Source organism: Phalangium opilio, unplaced genomic scaffold (genome assembly GCF_054372755.1).
Source record: "Phalangium opilio isolate 3A_F unplaced genomic scaffold, DU_Popi_V2 ptg000082l_1, whole genome shotgun sequence".
Taxonomy (NCBI): domain Eukaryota; kingdom Metazoa; phylum Arthropoda; class Arachnida; order Opiliones; family Phalangiidae; genus Phalangium; species Phalangium opilio.
The window spans coordinates 4009864-4035281 of NW_028324189.1; the positions used below are offsets into that span (position 1 = coordinate 4009864).

The window sequence follows — 25418 nt, forward strand, 5'->3', positions numbered from 1 at the left end:
TTTACGTAATAGAGAACGTTTTCAAGTGACTGAATTTCGATAAAGTTTTGTTCACAAGAAACTAAAAAAGCGGTTGAAAGTGTCATGAAATGTCTATAATTCAATTAAAAGTATCGGCAAAACACTAAAATTGGTTAAAGTTTCGCTAAATGTTTAGTAAACGTTTCGTTATTCGACTTAAATATATCCGATATTGTTAATATATGACTATTATAAAACAGATAATGAAGTTGAATGGCGAAAAAGTGGTCGAAAGTGTTGTTAATCTACTAAAATTCGGATGAAACTGATGTGAAATGAAAGAATTCAATTGAAAGCGAACTAATACGACTAAGAAAGTGGATCAAAGTTTTGTTAAACTACTAAAATGTGGTTCAAATCACATTCAAAGGAACTAAAAAGCAGTTGAACGTTCATGAAATGACAAAAGTACAATTGTAAGTAATGTGTTTAATATTTATATAAATTTTGTAAGAATATAAATACTTCTCGCGGATCTCAACAGTGTGTGAATGTTGATCACACGAATGTTAACAGTAATTGGTTCATTAACGCAACAAATGTGGATGATTACCAAGAAATAAACCCATTTGATTTCAATCGTGATTTAATACTATCATAACCAAAACCTCGGTACATCACGACGTTTCGAGGAGACCATTAGACACGTAATACTAGTCAAAACTCATTGGTGAGCAATTAACAATTGCTAATCTTGTTTGCAATATAAACCAGGGCTTTGAACGCAGAATTTATCCCAGTTTGTTTATTTTATCAGTAAAGATCTTCTCAAGACACACTTTCTTATCAGTTCGATAAATGGAAATTTTATTGATGATAAATTATAAAGTGCAACGCCTAATAATTCCGCATCTCTTTTATCAGTATCATCGTCTTTTCGATCTTACGTTGAAATTTCAAAATATCATTTAACCACTTTGGAACAGAAAAACTCCAATGCAAAAACAGATGGACACGCGTATTTTCAATAGAATATGATTTACCACAGACATTGGATGGAAGTGTCAGGGCTACCAATCTCATGACCGGGAGGGGGCCGCCTAATAAAACACGCGCCGGGGAAAACAGAAATACACGCGTGGCGGATACACGCGTGGCGGCCCTCCCCCGGTCATGAGATTGGTAGCCCTGACACTTCCATCCAATGTCTGTGGTAAATCATATTCTATTGAAAATACGCGTGTCCATCTGTTTTTGCATTGGAGTTTTTCTGTTCCAAAGTGGTTAAATGATATTTTGAAATTTCAACGTAAGATCGAAAAGACGATGATACTGATAAAAGAGATGCGGAATTATTAGGCGTTGCACTTTATAATTTATCATCAATAAAATTTCCATTTATCGAACTGATAAGAAAGTGTGTCTTGAGAAGATCTTTACTGATAAAATAAACAAACTGGGATAAATTCTGCGTTCAAAGCCCTGGTTTATATTGCAAACAAGATTAGCAATTGTTAATTGCTCACCAATGAGTTTTGACTAGTATTACGTGTCTAATGGTCTCCTCGAAACGTCGTGATGTACCGAGGTTTTGGTTATGATAGTATTAAATCACGATTGAAATCAAATGGGTTTATTTCTTGGTAATCATCCACATTTGTTGCGTTAATGAACCAATTACTGTTAACATTCGTGTGATCAACATTCACACACTGTTGAGATCCGCGAGAAGTATTTATATTCTTACAAAATTTATATAAATATTAAACACATTACTTACAATTGTACTTTTGTCATTTCATGAACGTTCAACTGCTTTTTAGTTCCTTTGAATGTGATTTGAACCACATTTTAGTAGTTTAACAAAACTTTGATCCACTTTCTTAGTCGTATTAGTTCGCTTTCAATTGAATTCTTTCATTTCACATCAGTTTCATCCGAATTTTAGTAGATTAACAACACTTTCGACCACTTTTTCGCCATTCAACTTCATTATCTGTTTTATAATAGTCATATATTAACAATATCGGATATATTTAAGTCGAATAACGAAACGTTTACTAAACATTTAGCGAAACTTTAACCAATTTTAGTGTTTTGCCGATACTTTTAATTGAATTATAGACATTTCATGACACTTTCAACCGCTTTTTTAGTTTCTTGTGAACAAAACTTTATCGAAATTCAGTCACTTGAAAACGTTCTCTATTACGTAAATACCTATAAACATATTAGAAACCAAACTGCAATAATATCAAAACATAAATTAATGTTAATGAGGAGATGGTGTTTCATTGATTTTCTTGTATTTAGTCTGAACTTTGAAATCATCCATTTTACACTACGTATCTTTCACCTTGAAAAATCGTTTTCGATATAAACTTTTGCAGTAGGATTAGGAATTTATCAAGAGTTCTAAATCTCACAATACTAAAGTAATTTAAAATTATAAATTAATGTATCCCGGTTAGGAGTAAGACGTTTATATTCTAGGAATTCATACATTATTAGCTAATAAGGTATTCAACACATTTATATCACATTAGAATTTTAGTTATGGAACTTTGAAATTCGATTTCAAAACCATAGAAATTAGTAAAGCGATGTAGAATTTCGGCAAAAGTAATTAAATCGCCCCGACGGACTTATGGGCTCACGTGCAACGCCGGGTACCTTTGCTGCTAGTATATATGTTTCTGAGAATTGAATTAATTATTATTTTAAGCTAATTTTTAATTATTTGTAGGCCTATTTTAAATCTTATCTCCATATTTACCATCAACGCTGAATGAACAAATTAGTTTAGAAAGACAGATATTTCGTATTGATGTAAAAGAAAAACATTTTACAATTTCTTTCGACGCGTAAGTAAATATTTCCCCTAAACACCACACAAATTTCGAAAGATGTTAATCTTATTTCCAACAGACCGATATTGCGAGGATGTCAATCCCTCTTCCCACGCAGAAATGTCTGAACAGAAATGGGGACGTTTGAACAGAAAAAGGGAGAAATTGAACAGAAATTGGGGGAAACTTTGAACATAAATAGTGAAACTTTAAACATAAATAGTGAAACTTTGAACATAAATAGTGAAACATGGAACAGAAATAGTGAAACATTGAACAAAAATAGTGAAACTTTGAACAGAAATAGTGAAACTTTGAACAGAAATAGTGAAACTTTAAACAGAAATAGTGAAACTTTGAACAGAAATAGTGTAACATTGAACAAAAATAGTGAAACATAGAACAGAAATAGTGAAACTTTGACAAGAAATAGTGAAACTTTGAACAGAAATAGTGAATTTTTGAACATAAATATATGTTTCCCCTAAACAGCACACAAATATCGGAAGATGTTAATCTTATTTCCGAAACGCAACAAACAGATATTGCGAAGAAATCAAACCCTCTTCCCGCGCGCATGATTAAACATCAGATAAAAAGAATGGAAATGTTCTTCTTCTTCTAATCATGTCTAGTAAACAATAGTGTGGTTAAGTTGATTGAAAACGTTTTTCGCAAGATGTAAATCTTATTTCCGAAACACAACAAATATTGCGAATAAATCAATCCCTCTCCCCACGTGCATTTATTCGATTATAATTGAAACCTAAGATAAAACGGATGGTTTATAAGACGTGGTAGGTCAAAGGAAGAAGTCATTTACGACTCTTCAAACTTTCTACCTCGACTAACGAAATTCACGTGTTAACCCAAAGAAATGGACTCAGTTAAATTGTAAGTATACTCTTAACAATGTATACCCATCCCTTTACACTTATATTTAGAGAATTCACTTAATAATTTATTAGTAATTTATGGGTATGGTTTTTAGTGTGTAGAATTTCATGAGGGGTTATTGGATGTGGGGTTTGATTGGGGTTAGTGTGAGGAACTTCGTTATTTTAGACGGGCTACTCTGTGAAATAGCGAATAAGTTAATAATTTTCAAGTACGTACAGTAAGTGATGGTATATTTAGTTAAGGTGTAATTGTATGATGTAATAACATTCCACCATTCTAATCTATATTTCCGTTTATTTGTATACCCGACCATAGAAATGTCCTTTCAGCCCAAGGGGATGGACTTGAGGGGTCTAAGGTGACGTCTGGGGTTGCATACCCCTTTGTTCCTGATTCTTTCCGTCCTGCCGGTGACAACCCTCCTACCTCGTCGCATTCCTGCATCCTTACCCTCGATGACTTAACAGACCAGGAAAATCAGACCCTACATGATCTCATGGATCGATTTGAGTGTGTCGCTGCGATTAAAGAGTATGACCAACCAGATGTCATCACGCTGCCTGACACACCGCCTCCGAAAGTTTCTTGTTACATCTGCGATAAATGGTTTGACGACCTTGATGTTTTGAACATCCACATGCTTGAGCATTTCCCAGATTCCGACGAGATGGATGATTTAACAAGCCAAGAATACCGTGATGTACAAGATTTCATGGACCGTGAGATGGGTACGTGTGAATAATACTCCCGGGTTTCATTGTATTTTAGTGATGTCAGATGTACTTATTATTGATATATATCGTTTGATATGTGAATTAATGCTGAAAATTAAATAAATGGCCAAAATTTAAGGTTTTAAAATGGGCTTAAAATATTAATTATATTAAACCTACGTAAAATAATTAGAAACCCATATCATTCAACCATTTTCTTTTTATTCGAGATTCTACAAATATTATTTAGCATTTAACACTATGCTTCGCCTACAAAATGTCGAACTTACAAACGTTTTATTAATTAAAGAAAGTCTGCGAAATACTTATTCGCGAAATTATTATTCGCGCTTTAACATCGTTTAAACTATTAATTTCACAGCATTTTCAAACACGTTTTATTGAAACACTATACTCCCTCGCTTAACCGATCGGGGGTAATCATAGTTAAAGAAAGTCTGCGAAATACTTATTCGCGAAATAATTATTCGCGTCATTGGATCTCATGTGATAATGAACTTCGTGAAACATTAAACTGTGAGTGTTATCACACAGACACTTGGCTAACCTGCAAATCTGCAGGGCCTTGAATATATAATGCGTAGCTAGGTCGTTTTCATCACTATAATTTTTCCTTACGGTTTTGTTAGTTTTGTATACCATAAACATACACATATGAAGAGCTAAGTTCAGAACTCTCAAGTACTGATATGGACAATGAAATTCGTATCCACCGTAATAAAAGGTGCGAAATTTACATTCCCCCTCATTGCGGGGGTGACAACTCCCTAAATGGCAAATATTTGGGTTTGGCATTCCGTACATTTTGTGTGGTGTGAGGTGTACGGGAAATTCGAGGATAGTATCTCCCGCAAATTCTTCCAATTTGAATTGATGGGTCTTCTTATTTATGATACATGGAAACTGTCTAGCATACATGTCAATTAATGACCCTGCGGGTAATTGTACTGTAGAAGTTAGTAATCTGTACATCGCTAAGTGTTTCAAACCAAAATTTATATTAGGGCCATTAACGTATTGCCATATATAACCTTCACCATCGTCTACATTATAGACTTCATTCGGTATGGGGTTTATTAGTAAATCCCCCGTTTCGGGATCTGCAGTCCTTTCGGATTTTCCGTAATCTTTATCCCATCCGATAGCACCAAATTTTTCAATTCGTCTTAAGTTGTTTCGTCTAACGGCGGCTTCTAAAGTAATGGGTGAATTCATTCTACCATCCTCACTACAGCAGATAGGACAGGAAGGCGTGTCCGGCGTATTGTCAGTTTCGGAGAACGCTTTTGATCCGTCCCTGATGGAGAAAAAATTAACCGAATACTCTAATTATAAGTCTGGATACAAATGGACATGCAAGGGTTAACTATATTGTTAAGAACATACTTACAATTTAACTGAGTCCATTTCTAAGTGATGACACGTGGATATCGTTAGCTGGGGTGAAAAGCTTGAAGAGTCGTAAAATGACTTATCTTTTAAACTACCGCGTCTTTTATAGGATCTTATCGCGAGACGATAACCCAAGATATGATGGGTGTATTTTCTCAATCAACGACGTAACGGGAATTTACCGTGACGCTCTGAACCCGGGTATTTACCATGGTATCCTCAAACACGTTGACGAACGACGATATGACACTTAATCTCTAAGCCTAACATATATAATTTCCCCCTCCCACCACGTTGTCGAAAGTTAACGTGACGTAGAAAGCCTCGAGTCGCGTGTAAGACAAGGGTTAGCGAAAAGTTCAATTTTCAACTCCAATATCGGGGATAATATGTATTCGTATTTACACTTTAATTGCATTCTAAACCATTGCAGGTTACGAAATTCATGGTTCACCCTGTCCTCTTGAGGAATCACGTACACCGTCGTATCCGAAAACCGAACACTCTTTTTTCCGTTCATATTCCCCGCCTACTTCGTTAAAAATGTTAAGCCTAACATAGTGTATTCCAATAATATATTTTAGGTCAAACACATTGTATTGTACGTCTCTGTTTTGGCTTACGTTAATGATACGCTATTTGAAGCAGGTGTAGGGATACTATTTAAGATAACGGTTCCAGCGCCGTATTTAAGAAATTCGAGCCAATATACCTAGATATTTTTAGACAGATAAGTGTAACGTATTGATTTGAAAATAAGAAGACGCCATTGAAAACGAAAAATTCCCCACACTTATTTACCCCCATTGGTCGCGTATTTTTCCATACGTATTTCCCCGCCACATTGTCAAAGTCAATAAGGCGCCCACAAATATCTGGCGCCATAATTGAATTCTAGTTTCAGGAGAAGTTGTGGAAATATGGCGCTTAGTCTTAAGCCTAACATATGTTTTCCCTTATCAAAGTCAATAAGGATAAGGCGCGCATTGAATATCTGGCGTCAAAGGGGAGATTGAAGCGACTTCAGTGATAACGGCGTCAACAGCGGCAACGGCGCCAACTTGGTGTCAAGCTTTCCCCTGGTTTTCCACGCCGAAATTGAAAATTTCCACGCCATTCACAAAGTCAACATGGTGTCAAGCTTTCCCCTGGTTTTCCCCGCCAAAAAATCTGGCGTGAGGACGCCATCTTGGTGTCAGGCGCCAATTCGGTGTCAGGCGCCAACTGTACCAACAGTACCATCTGGCGTGAGGACGCCATCTTGGTGTCAGGCGTCAACGGGGTGTCAGGCGTCAACAGGGTGTCAGGCGTCAACTGGGTGTCACTGACGTGAAAGACTCTTTTGTATACTACTAATATTCACACTTTATTACAGCGAGCTAGGTAGGTTACTTGATAATATCAAGAAGTGATATCTAGTTTATTAGGGAGAAGGTATAAGATTCCTAAGTATTCGCGAGCCATAATCCCAGTCCCCCTTTCAAAATACAAGGGGGAACTAAAAGTAGGCCGGGCTATTTCGCCTCTCCTCAGTCGGAAAATATGACTGTAATTTTCGTCATTCGCGTCGCCGCGCTGACGTGCACGAGTTTTCAAGAAATAATGAAATGCTGGTTGTAATTTAGAGGCGGGGATTAACTCCGAACCTACTATACGTTTGGACTGGAGATAAAGCTGGTATAAATGTGGCGAATTTATACCTTCTCCCTAATAAACTATAGATATCACTTCTTGATAATATCAAACTTATTTTTCGTCCGATAATTTTTAGAGTGTTTCGTGGAAAGTCAGCCTTCAGTACGAGCTTATTTTATTTACCTGTGCCTTAAATGTCAAAGAAGAATAGAAGACACCGGCGTAAGTCACACCTACTTAACCGGAACTGATTGTGTTAAAATATAGTATGGGATATCAAAAGCAAAAAACTATATTCATGTTCTAATAATTTTTGATATATAAAACAAAAGAAATGGTTCTCCATATTTTCCTTAGTAAGCAATATAATATTTTTTAAGTTCTCGATTAAAAGAACGAGGTCGCATCGTCAATAATCGTGTGGTTAATTCTTTTCCCGTTAGTGTATATGGTTTCCCAGTTTCCTCAGGTATCCTAGCAACGAAACGATAAAAATTTATTTCAAAGAAAACCGTGTCGAAATCTTCTGACATTTCATCATAACGAACTTTCCCAAACATTTAATTGCAAGCATCATTAAGAAATTTAGGAAAAGCGTGTCTCCCTAGCTCCTTGCTTATGAAGAGTTATTTTTGATGTCCTTATAAATTTATTCAAGGTTGAGTAGTAACGGTGAACGGTCCAGAGATATCTGTGTTGTACGCTTATAAAGCCGGATACGCTTTTAAAAAGACAATTTCCGATGTTAAATGATTTTTCCTATGAATTTTCTTTCGTGGTTTGCATGGGCTGAATGGAATGTAATGGAAAAATGATATTTTTAGTTAAATCTTTTGATGGACGTCTAAAAATAGGTAACGAAATATTAAAAGATGTATTTCGTTCGTCTTTTAACAATTGTGTTAAGAAAATATTTTTCGTTCATTGATGATTTCAAAGGGATGGGGTTAAGGGTTAGTTCGGTTTAAGTTATCAAATCGAGGGGCTACTCACTAAAATTGCGTCTTATCCTCATTTGTTAAAGATTCGTTCGTTTCGAAGTTTTCAAAGTTAATAGAATGTTTTGCAATATTCTCGATAGATTTAGCCTCATAAACGATGTGACTCTAATCTGGCCGGAGCCATCTTGTTTTAATATCGTTGATTATATTGTTATAAGATCGAAGTGCGCTGATTGGTCGAGAAAATAAGCTAGGACCGAGCTAGACATTGCGTTGTAAACATCCCTCACTATACGTAATTACTATTTATCTTAGCTAGTATTGATCCCTATTTCACAATTTGTGTATTTCTAATCCTGTAAATAATCCATAAGTGTACACAAACTGGCTTCAAATATATCCCGCATTATAGTGTAATTAGGTTCAATATTATTGTTTATATCATTTATTTGTAGGCAAACGTAACAGAATTTCAATACTATATATAATGAGCTGCTCACCCGCCTAAATTCTCAACGTCTGAAATCTGCAGAGTCATCCAGGACAGGTTCCGAATTTGAATACTCAGCTATATTGAATCGAATTCACCAGAATGCATTTACGTCCGACCTGGAAATCGTTTACTATAATGACGTTAATCGTAGTTCAAGAGAAGCTGCCTAATTTCCCCCCTTTGATTACATTGTCACAGATAACGGCTGATGCCGTTTGAGGTGTATTCAGTCCTTCGCATCTCGACTTATCACTCAAGATAAGGTAAGATTCCAATCAAATCCCGGAGATCTAGATTCTAGAATCGTGTTAAACTGTAAATGACCATGTGCGCAGTACTTATAATTCCAAGTAGAGACATAAAGAAGAGTATTCCATATTGACGAATTGATTGGTTGAGTTATTTCCCTCGCAACGCTACACACGACAGGTGAGCCGACTCGCGCTGCCTTTAGCGGTGCATGCTTATTGGCGTCGTGATTGAAGTAACCCAAGAAGTCGGCCCCGCCCCCTTTATTGTTTGTTTCTCATCTAGAATCAAAGTAATTGTCTATTAGACTAGGTTAAGTTTCTCTAATGATGTCCATAACAAAGAGGAATGGGAACTATATGATTTAATCTTCCACAATGGATTCCAGATCCGCTGTTACCTGCACTTTACCAAAAATCCGTATATCAATTCTCAACTAATACCCAAATTCATTGTTTCGTTCGTACTCTTTTCAAATGGCGATCATGTTTCCAGACGGACAACTAAGGAAAGAGTAGGATGTGTTGTTGACGGCGTTCATCGAGGAAAACGGTAAAACCGACCACACGTATAACCAATCTCTTTGGTAATATGCACTGAACGGCCCCTGAGTTAAGTCGACAAAAACAGCTGGTAAACCCATGGAAAAACAAGCTGTGATGTGCCCAAACCATTTAGTATTGCCTCTTTATCGTGGTCTTCTCAGTTAGTTCATTTGACATCTCAGTCTAACATTTCAAATGACTCACTCTCGTAGAGCGCCTATCTATATTCCCCCAGACTTTTTTTATTTATTTATTTCCCGTTATATTTCGTTTCAAGAGTTGTCATTTTTAGTTCAGACGATCTAAATCCGTAAGAAAATAGCCTTTCCGTTCCGTATCATCAAATAGGTGGTATATTTTTGCACGCACAGTTGATTTTTTACTCCATCACAAACTATGCCTATACTATATTTGATATTTTAGGTATTTTCAAGAAATTGTGAATTCATCCAATGGAAAGAATAGGAAACAATGAGATGCGTGAAGTGGTTGGAGTTAGTTATTTGTGGGCAAGAGCAACTTGTTAATTTGGAAGCTTGAATGAGGGGCCGCGAAAAATGAGAAGGAAATATTTTTATACTGGCTTATTATTCTAATTTTATTCTTTAAAGAAATGAAAAGATGATTTGCTTCCGGTCTTTGGAGAGCCTTCTCCATCCTGCAGGGATCTGTAGAGCTCTCCCACTTCAATATCAATTTCTAGAGTTCAAAGATAATGCAGAGACGGGACTACAATTCTCTTTCCATTCATATTTTATTAGGCAAGTTTTTTATTTTGGTTCAATATAGGGATAATAAAATTTTTTATTTAAATGTATAGTATGCACTAAATAAGTTAGAGATATTTACTTCCACCGTTTCATAACTTGAACTGCCTTCAGGGCTGCCAGTAATTTGTTATTAGAGCATCTCCTATATATAGTTTGGAACTGAATGATAATTACTGAATCGAACTGAACTACAAGCTTTTCAGTATCTGTTGTAGATAGCGGTTGAATTGCATTCACAAATATCTGGCAACACTTGTAACCAAAATATATAATTTTTGTTGTAAATTTATAAATGAACTAGAACACAGTATATTATTTATAATGCATTTTCCGATTTATTTAAACTGAAACTAAATATATACGACTAGATTTAATCCTATAATATTAAATATTTTAATTAACTTATTTTGAACCCTGGTATCTTATTTCCAGGTATTGGAGTTTCGACTAAAGGCAAATTTGAATAGTTCTAATTAAATATTTCAACGTTTTCTAATTAACTTCGTCTAAGTTTTAATCTAAAATGCAGACAAACATCTCAAATATGGTAGTATATTTAGAGCTCCCGAAACTATATCCTTCATACTTCAAAACTCATATTCCATTCTTAAATTTAAATATATTGCTATATAATATTTAAAGCATATTATTTCATTACTAATTTCCTTCATGCTTCAAAAGTTATATTCCATTTTCGAGAACTACCGTTAATTTTAAATATAATGCTATATAATATTTAAGTTATATTAATTTCATTACCAAAAATGGAGTAAATGCATTTCTCGTGTATATTTGCTAGAATATAATATAAAGAAAATAAATTTAAATTGATCGAAAGTTTGATATTCACAAAAGAAAAATAAAATTTGAATGAAGTCGAGTTTTGTGTCGGCGGTAAACTCCCCAATTTGAAAGCAACAGAACGCCGCTTTTAAACTGGTTTCCGATTGAAAGTGGAACATCTACTCCTACACAATTGAGTTTAAAATATTTTTTTTATTTTTCTATTGTCAGCCTGTTGCTGCATGGAGAAATGAATTCAACAGTTTTGTTCCAATAAGAAATATATTTCATTTAAATATCTTTTGTTTGTCAGTTAAAAATTCTTAAGAATTAAAATTTCAATGAGGTGATATATATATATTAGTGTCTCGTTTGTTTGATAAAATTAAAAATAATATATAGGTCGATATGTTCGATATGCGTGTTAGTAAAACACTAAATTAAACGACATAAGTTGTTTTGGTTTATATATATATATATATATATTTATTTTGAATTTTAATTTAAATTAGACTGTGAAGAGTTTGAAGATATCATGGAGGGAGAAAAAAGAAAGGAGATGAAAACACAGGCTTTCGATGTTTGTAAACCTCCCACAGCAGGAGGATGTGTTGGGGTTTTCTCAGAAATGTATTGTAGGCAGTAAGGTAAAATGCAGTCACGTGACAAACGACCCTATGTAGCGCCCTCTAATGCTTACCAAGAGTGGAAGGTTTGTCCACTCGGTAGAATAAGAGAGCACCATGATCCACCATCTTTACCTCTCCTTCAATTTTTTCCTCTATGAAGACATTAAAATGGTCTGAAATAACTCTTAATGGAAAATTCGTGTACTTAATTTTAAATTTTTATAGAATTTGGGTTTAATTTTCCGCTTATTTAATTTCGATTAAAAAACATTCGAATTTCTTCATTTTTTATTTGTCTTTTAAGGAAAACCTTATTAATATTCATTAAATAATTCGCTGATTTTGAATTTTATTGTAATTAAGAAAAGAAAAGGAACAGTTTCCTTTTAGGCCTAAATTTTACAACCCGTTTCAAAAAATAAAATAAAAATAAAAACCACTGTGGACAATGCTGTTGAATTTTAAGCATCTTCGTGTAACGTTTTCTTAATTAAGAACTGCCTTTTTTTTACCCCTTTCTCCCTTTAATAATCGTTTGTTTCGCTTGGAGAATAAACTTACAATGCCCGCATTGGAACGGGGTATTTGGATCAAGGTTCTGCGTGTGTTAATTCGAGTCACCATTGTTTGCATTAAACGTTAAGAGATGACATTTTTATAAGGCTGACAGGTCAGCATTGTCTATATCTGTTATAATCTAATGACAGTGGTATAGACGTATCCTCTACAAATATTCTAATTATTTCGTTTTAGTTGTGTTTATAAGGGTACCCGTATTAAACCTTGGACTTATATAAAAAACCCAAAAATGAAAAGGGAAATTAAAACATTTGATTATGAATTGGTATAAATTTTAAGACTAATTTATTTATTTCTTAAGTTAATTTCGTATACAAGTAATTAAATTGGTTTCATTGTGGTCATTTCTCGAGATAGGGAGCTAACAGTTCTGACCCTGAAACGTCACACCCTTCTATCTCTTACTGGAGTTTCATCCCCCTAACGGTTGGAAACAGTATTCTACGCTCAAAAATGCCAACCAGAGAGGGGCTGAGTGACGTCAGATTATCTCTTCCCCCTAGCCAGTTGTTAGCTCTCTATTGTGTGATAAAAATGCTAGTCACACACGTGTACATTTTTAACCTACAAGAAGATAACATCCCCTTTTTAAATTTCACCAAATAATACGGGACAATATCCCTTGAAATAACCCCAAAAAAAATCATCATCGATTCTCAACGGGAGGTCGGAAAGTTTCCTTTTAGACAAATTTGATTGTGAATGGTGAATTCTCCTCCCTAATCGTCTTACAAAGTAACCAACCCCTTCTACATATTCAGAAGTTAAAAAAAAACGAGCCACGTTGTATCTAAAATGTGTTCATTAGTTTACAGTTTATAGAGAAAAGCTATTTTGATATTATCACACCACCCATGTGGCCTTTCAAAGTCCAACTTAACGTGGTGGTAATTGTAACTTTTGTGCTATTTTCCACGTTCAACATTTTTTACGTCTCGCTTTCCTCAAAGATGTTTTAAGGTTGGGTTGCCTGGTATGTATGACCAAGCTAGGAATTCCAGTCTACCTTACGTAGTCTCACCTGTTTGAGAGAATATTTTTACTAAAAGAGGGGAGCTAAACCCCCTGGGCTACTTTTTAGTGGTTAAAAAAATCATTCCATGCCATGCCATGCATGGTCTCTTGAGTTTTGCAGTTTCAGAAAAATCCCCTACCTTATTCTCAACCCCCTATTATCTCTACCCCCCCCCGTCAATACGTTAGTTCAGTGTTAGAAATTTTTACACACACACCTTTTGATTAAAGAAATACCGGAACCTTCCACCCTCCGTTCGTTTTTGCAACCCCCATTTATAGTTTCTCTTGGCCTTTTCAGTTTTTTTACCCCGAACGTAGCTTTCAAAAGTTGTATGACAGGTTTTGGGGGTTTAATTCGTACAATCCCTCGCCCCGTGACTCAAGACGTAGCTCTCTTTCTTGTACCGTGGTTCTGGGTTTTACGTCTTTTCTACCGGTCCACGACTTCAACACCGGTTTACAACAAGACGCTAGTCTTTATCTGGGAAGTTTAGGTAGCGTTACTACGGGCGTACCTTTTTTATACAGCGGAGCTCCACCGGGGCCCCCCAATAATCTGAATAGAATTTTAGGCCTAGTGAAAGAAAAACCCGGGGCCGATATCATCGGACATCGGTTAAAAATCATAATGTGGTGGTGACCCTAAAATAATTTAGTGGTGTTTCTTCGTTTTTGTGTGGTTTTTGTGCGGCGTTTTCTCGCCTTATCATCTGAAGAAATTTTCGAATTAACTGCAGACGTTTCTTGGATTAAAATCGGTCGCGAATGTTATTGGGTAAGCGGAGTCATCCGCGGAGGACCATCGTACCATCAGCCAATATGGTAGCCAAATTAATATTCGGATTTTTGCTCGTAACGTGCCTAGTCGGGATATCGAAACAGGTATGAATATACAGTTACTTTTTAATGTTAAATTAATGATTTTTAGAAACATGTAGGCGTATACTGTTACGTAATGTTTAAAATTAATCAGCAGAAATTTTATCTCACGGAGTCTTTGGGTTTACTTTAATAATTACGAACCCTGGCTAGCCTGGTGAATTAAAATACCATAAAGTTTGGCGTTTCAACTTAAGGTTGCTTGTTAAAATCGTATGAAAGCCAATAGTAGTGAATAGATTTGAGGCTTTTTAAGCTTGCAACATCTCCTGAAGCGTTTAGTACAAAGCTAACATTTAATGTAAGCTTTGAAACTTCATTTAAAAGTTTGCTATAATAAGGGCAGTCAATGTTTGCTAACTTTACATATGTGTGCGTTAAAAATTCTATAGAAATTTCATCCCAGTTTCTTAACATTAACCGCGCCTCAAAATTTCCAGTAATTTGTCAGAACGTCTCCGGTTTGGAACTGAATCGAACAGAATTACTAGCTAATCAGTATCTGTTTTAGATAGATTTTGAATTCCACTCGCAAATTATTGGCAACACTGATTGTCTGCTCACTCACAATCTATAACCCAAATCGAAAAAAAGTCATTTTCCGCCATCAACTTGTTTCGTTATGTAACTATCGCCAGCTTTAGTATAAGTAAATTTTAGTTGCTTTATATAGAGTAATGGCAGTTTCCCAGATTTGACTGTATTAAGGTCTATGGGCAAATAACATATGGTGGCACTAGTCTATCCCCTTTAATCATGTGATCCCTGAACTTTCAAAAAAGTCTTTAAAAGTTGTAGTAGCAATCCGTTACTGATTTCCCAGAAGGGGCTTGATAAAATTCATCCCCTCTGTCTCTCGGATTTAAGTTCAGTTCAGCGCTGAGTTGTCAGGTAAATTGCGAACCAAGTTAGTATGAACAAACTGAACTGCTAGCTTTTTTAGCTTTTCTCTCTGCAGCCTCTGGCAACACCATGCGTACATTAAGAAAACCTTTCGTGAAAATTGAGCATAGAGAAGCGAACATTCCATTAAATATTAATTCCCAATCTCATTTAAATGGGTTTTCAGAAATCTTTGAAATTAATTAACAATACTTTTCGAAAGTCTAGCGAAGTATAAGCGAATAATATTTAAGAATTTATAAACCTAACCCTTTTCATTATCGTTTTATTTCACATTCGCCGTCAAAAGCAAATGTTTTCACTAGAAATGTTGACAACTTAAACTAAGACCCTCTTATTTTCAGCGCCACTCTTTGTTACTAAATATTAAGTACCCCTTACGTTGCTTCAAAAATCAGGGACTTCATTAAAATTCGTAGAAGAATATGTCTGGAAACCTTAGAAATGCAGAAGTTTACCAAGAAAGCATTATTAACCTCTTACGTAAATTAGGTCTTTAAAATTTATTATTCGATAAACAAGTTATATAAAGTTCACGTATATACAACATACAAGATTTTCTTTTAAAAAATATCCTTCCCCCTCTATAGTCGATTCTTTTGACTCAATTCTCGCTCGGTATTTGTGGAATTTTCTCATTTGAAAACTTGTTTTTCCAATCTGGCTCCATGGAAAAATCTTTTTTTAAAATAAATGAAATCCCGTTTTCGAGTCTCGGTCGATTCTCCTTTGTAGTTTAAAAAAGTATTTTTGTTTTTAAATGTTTATTAGACATTGAGGCAAGGCAAGTGTTTTTCCCCCCGGGGTCGGGCTCTTTCAACCTATGGTTGACGTCAGAGTTTCTTATATTCAAAAGTGTGGGTTTAGTTAGCTAGGATTTTCTTAGAAATGCTCAGATATAAGGATATGATACTGAGACAAAAGACGAAGTTAAACAAAACGGAAATAGTTTCAAAGGGCTTTTGCACAATCAAGAAATGAATTGTTAGCCTGGTTTTTAAAGGGGTTTTGTTAAAATATAATATTTACATTAGGACTAGGTGTATATATATATATATATGCAATTTACGCTAATGGTGAAGTGTGGATAAATAATATGTTAAGTGCTTTACTGAAAGACTGGAGAAAAAATCCAGGATTAGTGTAAATAGTAAATTTCTTTAAATTAACAATTTACACTTTGCTGGAATGAATTGTCTCCTATTACTTAACACTTCTCGTAGAGGCGCAAATGAAAAGCCTACACCTTAAATCCCCTTTTTGTTATCTTTATAAACTAATTAATACTATGAAAATTTGCTAATATTGGAACCAATGTGCGTACATAATTTGTCTTTGAATTATGTTCAAATCAAAGTTAGATAAACTGCACTTATTGTCAGATAATCAGTAACTGCAATAACAGTGAGCTAATTAAACGGTTTCACTATATTGGATAATTATATTGGATATTGCTATATTAGACTCACTTCGGGCAGATCAAACCCAAGGCTTAATATTGGGTACCTATTTATTATTAATTTATATTTAAAAAAACTATAACTTTAAAAAGAAATTAATTTAAATAGGAGAGTAATAAATATCGTGTTTATTTTTATTTTTCCAAGCAACCAATCATTATTTCTTTAAACATTCCTGTATCTGGAATAGATAATCCATCGCGGTCTATTTAGATCATCATTCCCCATCCTCCCAAGTGTCTCCAGAGAGTAATCTTCCACCATCCTTTGCATTTAGGTAGTCAGAGATTTTTATATCTTCGTGCTACTTTTTCAACGGATCTTTATCACTACGTTCTACGTTTTTGGGCTAAAATGGCCGATTTATTATCCCAAATTTCTTTCCTCTTTTTTTTTTATTTTTTTAAAGGTCATTTCCTTCAAGACGTTTCGTTTCCGCTTTTAGACTTGAGAAGATTTAAAAAAAAACTGTTTTTTTCTGTTGGCTTTCCTCTTGGGTCTATAGCGGTATTCTTTTTATTCATACTCGTATTAAGAATGTCAGGGGTTATTAATCTTAATCATAGATAGCACATCCTCAATTACAAACCACTTAGCGAGGTTTATAATAATCGAAGATTTAAATTGTTTCAAAGTATTTAACATTTTTTTAATATTATTATTATCAACGTGGCTATCTTTAATTACCCTTTGGCATTGAGCCGAATTTTTTATCTATAGTCAGTCATTCATTGAAAGTAGAGCAAATTTTGTTTTTTAATTGGGTCATTTTGGAAAATAAAACGCGAAACCAATTATTAGATTCACTCTCGAGTTATAACAATTAGCGTGTCGCGTAGCTAATTATTTAATTGAGAATTTCTAAGTATATTTAGAAATTTCTCCTTAAAAATTGATAATTATTATTGAAATACTAAATAAAAACATTTTAGGTTTAAAAATTTGCGATGCTGGAGTTGGCATTGTCATAAGTTAATGAGATATGTTCCATAAGTAGCACTTCGTTATGATAGAGACTTACAGCTCGAGCTAGTTCGACAACGACGTGAGAATTGATTACACGCGATTTTGCAATCCATCTTCATATTTAGTCTGTACAAAACCTTTGACAGGGCCTCACCAGGCGTCGCTTTACCTCGAATCTATGACCTACGTCTCTTCACGACAAGCTCCAGTTTGTAACCAGTGACAAACTTATGGAACATATCAAATGAACTTATGTTATTGTATATGCATGTATCTTCAGTAGAATTTCGTTATGTAGTTCCACATTTTTTACAAACACTTTAGAGTTATTTTTATTCTTTCATAACCGGAAAGCATATTTTAATAATTCATTCGGCGAAGAAGTCTGGGTAATCTTTTCGTTACATGAGATAGGTTTATGTAGGCCTAATCAAACTATTACCTTTCGCAAAACCAATATTTGCGAGTGGTTTTAGGTATTGGTTTTGTTGAATGAACTGGAAAGTTTTATCTAGATATTAGTTCTAGGAAATTGATGGTTTTTAATAGGAAAACCTAGAATATTTTAGTAATTTTACTCTTGACTAACATGATTTAAAAAAAACATAATGACTTTTTCCTCCCTGTCATCTCTAATTGAAAACATATACATATTTTTCATACTAGCCTAGGAGAATTGATACCATTTACACCAACCAGGAGGCCAGGCTACACCTAATGCAATCTGTCCGTCAATTAGCCTGGCCTCCTCGTGTAAATGGTATCAACTCTCCAAGTCTGGAAACTATGTATTATAGCCCGTCGCAAACAGGTCCTTTTATTAACAAGATATTAAATTTTGTTTTTGAAGGAAGACCATACACTCAAAACTCGCTAAAACGCCGTGTAAATTAATATTCTCTGAAACTTTCTAATCATCACTAAATTTAGAACGCCGCGGTGTTTTTTTGAGGTTATCGGGTGTCTTTTTAGAATATCAATATTATAACTTATGGTTTACCCTTTCGATAAAAGACCGTGAAAATAATTTAACGGTGTCTGTGCGCTCATCCTTAGGGCCATAATTTTGTAAAATACTTGCCAGCGCGAACTTGTCCCAGTTTTATATGGAAATATCTTTTCTCAAATTTCCATGTATAACACTCGAAGGCAAAATACTCTACTAACTTTTGAGGCCATTCGAATCTTAACCGTTTTATATTACTTCCAAAAATGACTCCGATGTTTTTACAAGGAAAACTTACATTTATTATTGATTAGACGTTGGGATTTGGATCTAAAGTATAGAAGTTATACGCCTGGAAAACTTTGACGTATTGGATCTTGGGTACCTTTAAATATAATATGACTTATTCAAATATGAAAGGTTGTCTGTCACTTATTGTGATTCTTGTAGTATTTTCTCACACAAAAGGGGATTAGTACTTGTTAAATACTATATTTTGGTCAAATAATGTACAACGCAATCGCGAGAAGTGTTCGACCGCTTTGAAGCGGGTGCCTCTTGGGTTGACTCCGTTCTGGAATACTGAATTGTTGGATTCTGTGGGCTCTTGTATAAGATATAGATAGAATTTCCTCAGCGTACTGTTATATAAATCTGCAAGGTTGAAGTCCTCATGCTTGTTAGTGTATCTTGTCTTCTACTTGAAAGGAAGCGGCATCCCCTTCCGTTTCAATTCAACCGAGTAGGTTTACCCGCTTAAATCAGGAAGAATATGCTAATTAAGGAAGTTAAACAAACAGATCTCTACAGAAAAGAATATTATAAACAATTAGTGTTTAAGAGTATAACTTTTAACCACTATTTAATAAGCTTATTTAATTTGTTACATTTGTTTTTATTTCTATACTATTTTCGTTCAATTTAACTATACGAACTTGTATACATGGTCAAATAATGTACAACGCAATCGCGAGAAGTGTTCGACCGCTTTGAAGCGGGTGCCTCTTGGGTTGACTCCGTTCTGGAATACTGAATTGTTGGATTCTGTGGGCTCTTGTATAAGATATAGATAGAATTTCCTCAGCGTACTGTTATATAAATCTGCAAGGATGAAGTCCTCATGCTTGTTAGTGTATCTTGTCTTCTACTTGAAAGGAAGCGGCATCCCCTTCCGTTTTAATTCAACCGAGTAGGTTTACCCGCTTAAATCAGGAAGAATATGCTAATTAAGGAAGTTAAACAAACAGATCTCTACAGAAAAGAATATTATAAACAATTAGTGTTTAAGAGTATAACTTTTAACCACTATTTAATAAGCTTATTTAATTTGTTACATTTGTTTTTATTTCTATACTATTTTCGTTCAATTTAACTATACGAACTTGTATCTAACTATATATATTTTTGTTTATTTTGCAGGAAACTGTGACGTTCCATTGCCCAGAAGGTGAGAAACATATTTAATTTTTCTTTTGTTATTATAAGAATATTGGAAGCTTAAAGTAATACCATCTTCAATTGACATTTAAACATGGAGTAATTTTTATTGAAGTTGCAATAAGTTTCTTAAAAATAATATTAAATTGCTGTTAGCTCTAATTATATATTGCTCCATGGTGGAGGACTGCTACAACCGAATGGTAAACGGTATAACGCACATCCTTTTGGAATAGAGAATTTTTCTAAGGATCTCCTTAACCAAATATTATCTTTAAATCTATGGGAAGAAAGATATCGATATGGTCATCCAATAAGATAAAGAGTACCCTCGTTAAATATACAGTGAGGACACTATCAAATGTTTTTGTAGCATTTCCTTTAGTTTTGGTGGCCATATTGAAAACTGACGAAATTCGAAAGCATCCAATTAGACTTACAGCTGCTTGTTTCGAAGAAAAAAGCTCTAGTTCAGTTACCAAGTATAGATGAATAAATATTTAGTTGTTATTCTGGATAGACTTAATATTATGACTTCAGGGACTCTCTCATACCAAAAAAAGAATTATTTTTTACCCTCGAGGTGAATACCATAGAACATGTACATTAATGAAAAATTCCTGCTTTTAAATCGTACACAAAAACCTGACAAACCGGGCCTAAGTCAGTCTCTCTCTCCCTCTCCCTCTGTTTAAAATACTTATAACGTCGTCTTTTTAATCTCTATTTGACCCCCAGCCAAACTGACGCGTCCTGAAGTTTGTGGTTATATAAACCTCGTTCATCTAATACCACAAATTTGAACAAAAAATTTCGGTTAAAGCAGACGATTTTTGTAAAACATTTTATATATTTTTTTCGTAGCTATTGGATTTCAAAAGAAAACTTGGGAGATACCATGTCTAGGTCTAGGAATGAAAAATTTTATATAAGAGGGTTTTAAACCTCAAGAAAACCTACGCAAGGCGTTGTACTATTCAATTTTATTCTAAGTCGAACCACGCCTGGTTTAAATTGTCAGCTAGCTATGCGTTTCCTTCGGGTTCAATATTACTTTTTAAAAAATCCTTTAGTACTTACAAAGTTTTTTCTCTGGGTTCAACGTGACTATTTCAGTCTTCATAGTACTCTACATATATAACCATCATCCTACACTAGAAATTTTTCATTTTTCCAATATTTCAAGGGTTTTTATTTCGCTTTCGAGGCCCAAGTCTCTTTTTGAAATCGGATGTGAAACTTTTTAAATTTTGTTGCAAAAATATGCTCGAATGAATTTACGAGAAATAGGCTTTAAAAGAAAAAGATTCCCGAAACTCTATTCATTGACCACTCTATTACAATACTAGTTAGAACGTCTTGTTAAGATTGGAAAAGTTTTGGAGAGAAACTTTGCTTATCAAGTATTTGTCAGATATCGGGTTCATTGACTATTGTAGGACCTGAATTTGGACAAATTCAAAACTTATTCAGCTCTTAAGTTCAGAGCTTCTAAAACTTTCGTGATCTTTAGCTTGATTTCGTCTTTGCCTCTATTACGTAAGCAGTCAAAAACGTGCAAGTAAATGACTTGGAAGTTTCAAGTGCAGTCGTGTACAAAAACAATTTATTGAGTTGATACCTTTTCGAATAGAATCTTACCCGAGTCAAAAACAAATAGTTTTTTATCCTTTGGACAAACCCCTTTAAAAAAGTTAGATTACTTTACGTACTTAAGTCTTGTACTGGATTTACTTAAAGTAACATCAATTTCGGGACGTTGTTAAATTTTTGAAAGGTTTCAAGGAAGCCTTGTTTTTCCTACAGACTGGAATATGTTGATATTAAAACTAAGATTAGTCCTTTTATATCATATATGCAATGACTTAAATATTCTAAAATATTTAAGGAGAAAAATTCGGTTGTTCACCTTGAGTTCGCACGGCTGGTTGAATTTGCTTCCGACGGCCCTCAAGCAACTACCTAACCGATATGGGTGAAGTAGCGTAGAAAATCTAAAGAAGTAAAATGTTGTCTAGAGACTTAAAAGAAATCAGTCTAGTGGCGAGGGGATATCCACTTCATTGAGACGGTGTTCGTAATAGACCTGACTATTACTTGCAATGCATATCAATTTCCAGTTTGACCTAAAGAACACACCGTTTAATTTATCAGAAACCCCCTGATCTTTGAAATCTTTGAAATTAAAATAATTGATTCGTTAATTAATATGATGTGTGCTGAATCCACGAGAGTGCGTAGCCCCTTGCACGAAACCCACCGTATCTTCCGAATATGGGCTTATGAAAACATTTTCAAAGCTAAAGTAATCGTAATCGTAAAAATGTTCCAATATGAACAAAAATATTTAATAAGAATGTTATATAACAAAATATAATAAGATTTTAAAAAATAAAATCCATTTAGATGTCTCAGAAAGGCTTTGAGGTTTCAACCCAAAGCTCCTTTCTCTGTATGAGTTACTGGGTTATTTCTAATTCAACTAAATAATTCTCAGACGTATTCTGAGCTTTTTTTCTACTAGCTAAAACGTCATGGCAAAAAAAAAAGTGCAAGTCTTGAGAAAGTTGGGCGTGTGAAATAGAGTTAGGTATACATTATTATGTTCTTCTCTTTTTTTTGACGTTTTAAGAAAGCTTAGATGTTAGAAACCCGTTTCTCACATTTATTTAGGTCATACGGGGGCGATATCAAGTATCATTATCTTTATCAGAATCCTTCGGAAACGTCCAACACAAATTTCAATAGATTTAATACGAAAAGTTATCGAAATTACCGTCTTCCGTATGAATTAAGAAACGCCTTCATAATTTCCGATAATCATTTAGTCTTTGCTTTAAAATATGCTAATTAGTTTAGAATTAATTCCCTCGGATGGAAAGCGATAGGCCTACTAAAAGGAAAGAATTTAATTAGATTTATTTTTATTAGATCAATAAGAAGAGGTATACTTCAATGGAAATTATATTTTTATTTTTGTTAATTCAATAAGAAAAAGGTTTTTTTTTCTAATTAATTTAAAAAGGTGCATTTTTCTGGATTTAACAAAAGGTTTTCATGGAAATGTTTTTAATTAAGGATCCAAACCATGATAATTGAAAACTGTTTATTCTATTTTTTTAGATTTAATTAAAACCAGGGTCGAATCCAGATTTAATTTTTTTTGTACTGTACTTTAACAGGGTTCATACAAACCTGGAAAACCGGGAAAAATCAGGGAAATAAATAGCTGACAAAAACCTCAGGGAATATTCAGGGAAATTTAGGATTTTTAGTAAAATTCTGGGAAATCAGGGAAATTTGCGTCAAACAGGGGCCGAGTAATTAAAGGAATAGCGACGTGATTTAAAAATTATCTCAAATCTAAAGAAAACCTTACTTTTTTGAGAGTTTAAACTCTTCTGATTCCAAAAATATGCTTGATTAATATTTAAATATGAAGGAAAACACAGAAAAAACACTTTGAAAACTTGAAATTTGGAGGACAAAAGCAAATTTGCAGAGAAGATTTTTGGCGGGTTTTCTCCTTGCTACGTCACTCACGGCATCTCGCGGAAAAGCCAAGCGCGCGCGCCCGAGACTCCCGAGTCTACGCGAATCTGAATAAAATAGGCTTAACGCGGCGCTGAGACACTTATAGGCCTCACGTGAGCGACATCTACAGTGAAAGTTTCTCCTTACTACGTCATCAAGCGAAACAAAATTTTAACTAGGCCTTTTCCAAACACAAAACTTTGATTACAATTTTACAAATTTCTACGAAACCAAATTCAACAGTAAACATATCATAATAAACTAGATTTTTCAAGGATTTTTTTAGCATTTTAAGTTTGTGGGTGACGAAAATTATGTCACTAACACTTTAAGCAAAATGTTCGTGAACATTCTCTCCATAGGGTTAACATTACACTATACTTTGGAGGCTCATAACTCTGGTTCTACTAGAGATATGTGGATGCCCTTTGATTATGTAATAGTCCTATTTTCCCTCTCCCCTCTTTCGTTAACATTTGCTCCATAGGATACTCCATATGGGGGAAAAACCTGGAAAATTCAGGGAAGTGTATGGGGAAAACCCTGAAAATCTCAGGGAAATTTGTTTTCCAAAAGTTGTATGAACCCTGTTTAAGAATTTATATTTCAAATTGCTGTATTAAAAAAACAGCAGTAAAAACGTTCATAATTTTGACAGGTTAACTTAAAACACTAACACGGATTAGTTCTAAAATCGAATTAACCGATTTATGTCTAGATATTTGAGTAGATCGATTTTGGGCGTATTTGAAATGTAGGTTAAACATGACACGTCCATCTCAGGAGAGATGTCCAATTTTACCGATTTTTTTTTTCATTTTGTCAAACTTCTCCGGGATAGGTGAACCAAACAAGGAAATGGGAGAGTGATTTATTTAATATGCTAATTAGGATACAAGGAAACGGGGAGAGAGAGAGAAATTTTTGAGTGGTCATTAAAATTCACTGCTTCGTTAACAAAACTGGATAATAATAATAACAAGACTGCACCTCGCCTAATCATTCGGGAAATACAAATACCACTCGAAATTTGCCAATTAAATTTTAAATTTACAATTATGTAAATATTTAGGTAATATAACGGGAAAACGAAAGAAATATCTCGTTATATAGTGTTTCGTATACGTGTTTAATTTAATATATCATTTATTAAATTTCATTAAGCCTAGGTGGGTTTTGATTTTAAAATGAAAATTTCAGGAGCATGGAATTTTCAATATTGTTGGGAGTACGAATGAAATATTATTCCAATTTTATTTTATCTTTACTGGTAGTGAGTTTATTCGTTGCCATGGAAACGGAGGTAGTTACGTAATAACACTTTTGCGCGCGAAACATATATATACTATGTCTCAAGAAATAATAAGTCTAGAGAATGGAACGTGTATTATTTCCCTTGCCCAAGAGCAATAATAGTCTGAAATTCCAAATGGAAAATTCATACTTTTAATTTACTAATAAGAAATTCTTTTAATTAAGAGGGTTATTGCAAGAATGTTGCTATACTATACTTATTCTATAGTCATTTTCCTAATATGAAAGCCAAAATGGGGTCCGTTTATAATCTGTTTGTAGAAAGCGGATCACAACTTGGCAATGTCTCTGGGTTTTTCAAAATAATACTTTTAAATGATTATCAAAATTACTGTCGTATCTAGTTGTAAATTAATTTCTTTTTCATTGATTTTTAATAGGATGGAATCAAGAAGGTACGCAGTGCTACCGTTTTTTCAACATTCGTCATTCTTGGAAACGAGCTTCGGAAGTCTGCCGCAGGTAAATTAATTTAATTATATCTATTTAATATTGTCTAAGC

The 25418-nt window shown here is 34.2% G+C and overlaps 2 protein-coding genes across 5 annotated transcripts in view; one reads left to right on the top strand and one right to left on the bottom strand.

Moving 5' to 3' along the window:
• Window positions 1–4625: 4625 nt before the first annotated feature.
• On the bottom strand, window positions 4626–7050 carry LOC149651020 (uncharacterized). Of its 2 annotated transcripts, none has more exons than XM_089847769.1 (2): window positions 5835–7050; window positions 4626–5741 (listed from the first exon to the last, which is right to left on the bottom strand). In XM_089847769.1, the coding sequence occupies exons 1-2, from the start codon at window positions 5849–5851 to the stop codon at window positions 4871–4873; spliced, it is 888 nt and encodes a 295-aa protein (XP_089703895.1). In that variant the 5' UTR covers window positions 5852–7050; the 3' UTR covers window positions 4626–4870. The 2 variants fall into 2 exon arrangements, with proteins under 2 accessions (XP_089703895.1, XP_089703896.1); XM_089847770.1 differs by having other exon boundaries at window positions 5831–7048.
• A 6805-nt stretch (window positions 7051–13855) lies between these two features.
• Window positions 13856–25418, top strand: part of LOC149651021 (uncharacterized) — a 35179-nt gene continuing 23616 nt past the window's right edge. For all 3 annotated transcript variants that reach the window (XM_089847771.1, XM_089847772.1, XM_089847773.1), the window contains exons 1-3: window positions 13856–14359; window positions 20051–20078; window positions 25297–25378. In XM_089847771.1, the coding sequence (XP_089703897.1) occupies window positions 14243–14359; window positions 20051–20078; window positions 25297–25378 (227 nt within the window). In that variant the 5' untranslated portion in view covers window positions 13856–14242. The remainder of the gene's footprint in view (window positions 14360–20050; window positions 20079–25296; window positions 25379–25418) is intronic.